The 1,033-nt window shown below is 63.4% G+C and overlaps 1 protein-coding gene across 1 annotated transcript; it reads right to left on the minus strand.

Annotated features, from left to right (window-relative positions):
- Positions 1 to 273: 273 nt before the first annotated feature.
- On the minus strand, positions 274 to 743 carry LOC122192142 (DC-STAMP domain-containing protein 2-like; the record flags this gene model as incomplete). The annotated part of the gene is made up of 2 exons (XM_042892618.1): positions 274 to 431; positions 530 to 743. Coding segments are annotated over 2 exons (372 nt in total), but the record flags the coding sequence as incomplete, so codon positions are not given.
- Between the last annotated feature and the right edge of the window lie 290 nt (positions 744 to 1,033).

The raw sequence follows: 1,033 nt of genomic DNA on the forward strand, positions 1-1,033 counted from the left end.
GGTCATGGGGACAGCATCAGCGGTGCCACAAGGGGACCCCCATCCCTCCTGGGGTCCTGGGATCAGTGTGAGCAATGCCATATGGGGACCTCCATCCCTCTTAGGGTCATGGGGACAGCATCAGTGGTGCCATAAGGGGACCCCCATCCCTCTTAGGGTCATGGGGACAGCATCAGTGGTGCCATAAGGGGACCCCCATCCCTCCTGGGGTCACGATGACAGCACCATTGATGTCCCTGCAGGCCCCCCGCCCTCCCCCCTCCTCCCACTCACCAGGTTGGACGTAGCGGCCGCTCTCCCTCCAGCCCAGGGGCAGCACAGTGGGGCGGCCCATCTGCGCCCGCCGCGCGTCCATGGCGATGAAGCGGCCCGTGATGTAAATGTTGTCGAAGGCGTCGTCCCTCAGGTAGCGGTAACGGTAACGCAGAGCCCTGCGGGGTGAGGTTGGGATGATGGGGAGCCCTCTGCCCCCCCCCCCCAAAAAAACCCCCTCCCCTAAATCCCAAAGCCGAGCCCCCGGCGCACTCACTGCAGGTACAAATAGAGGATGGCGCAGGAGGAGATGTAGGCTGAAAGCCCCAGCAGCTGCCGGGCGGGATGCAGGCGACGGCCCACCGCCTCCATGATGTCCGCAGCCACGTCTGCCAGGGTTTTGCTGGAGTTGAGGCTCACGTCGAAGTGATGCGAAGCCGAAATGTTGAACTCGAATTCCCGACGCAGGCGGTCCAGAGCTCGGTTGATGGCTGAGGGGTGACGGTGGAATGGGGATGGAGAATTGGGGAAGGGGGGGGAGGGAACCCAGAGCCCATAGAGGAGCCAGAGGGGGATGGAGAGGGGGATGGAGAGGGACCCAAGGCCCCACAGCAGAGACAGAAGGGAATGGAGAGGGATCCCAGACCCCACAGTCAGATGGGGACTGAGTGGAGCCAGAGGGGGATGGAGAGGGGGATGGAGAGGGACCCCAGGCCCCATAGCAGAGACAGAATGGAATGGAGAGGGATCCCAGACCCCACAGTCAGATGGGGACTGAGTG

This window comes from Lagopus leucura, unplaced genomic scaffold (genome assembly GCF_019238085.1).
Source record: "Lagopus leucura isolate 7727_CA_CO unplaced genomic scaffold, USGS_WTPT01 32581-0_obj-0_obj, whole genome shotgun sequence".
Classification (NCBI taxonomy): Eukaryota; Metazoa; Chordata; class Aves; order Galliformes; family Phasianidae; genus Lagopus; species Lagopus leucura.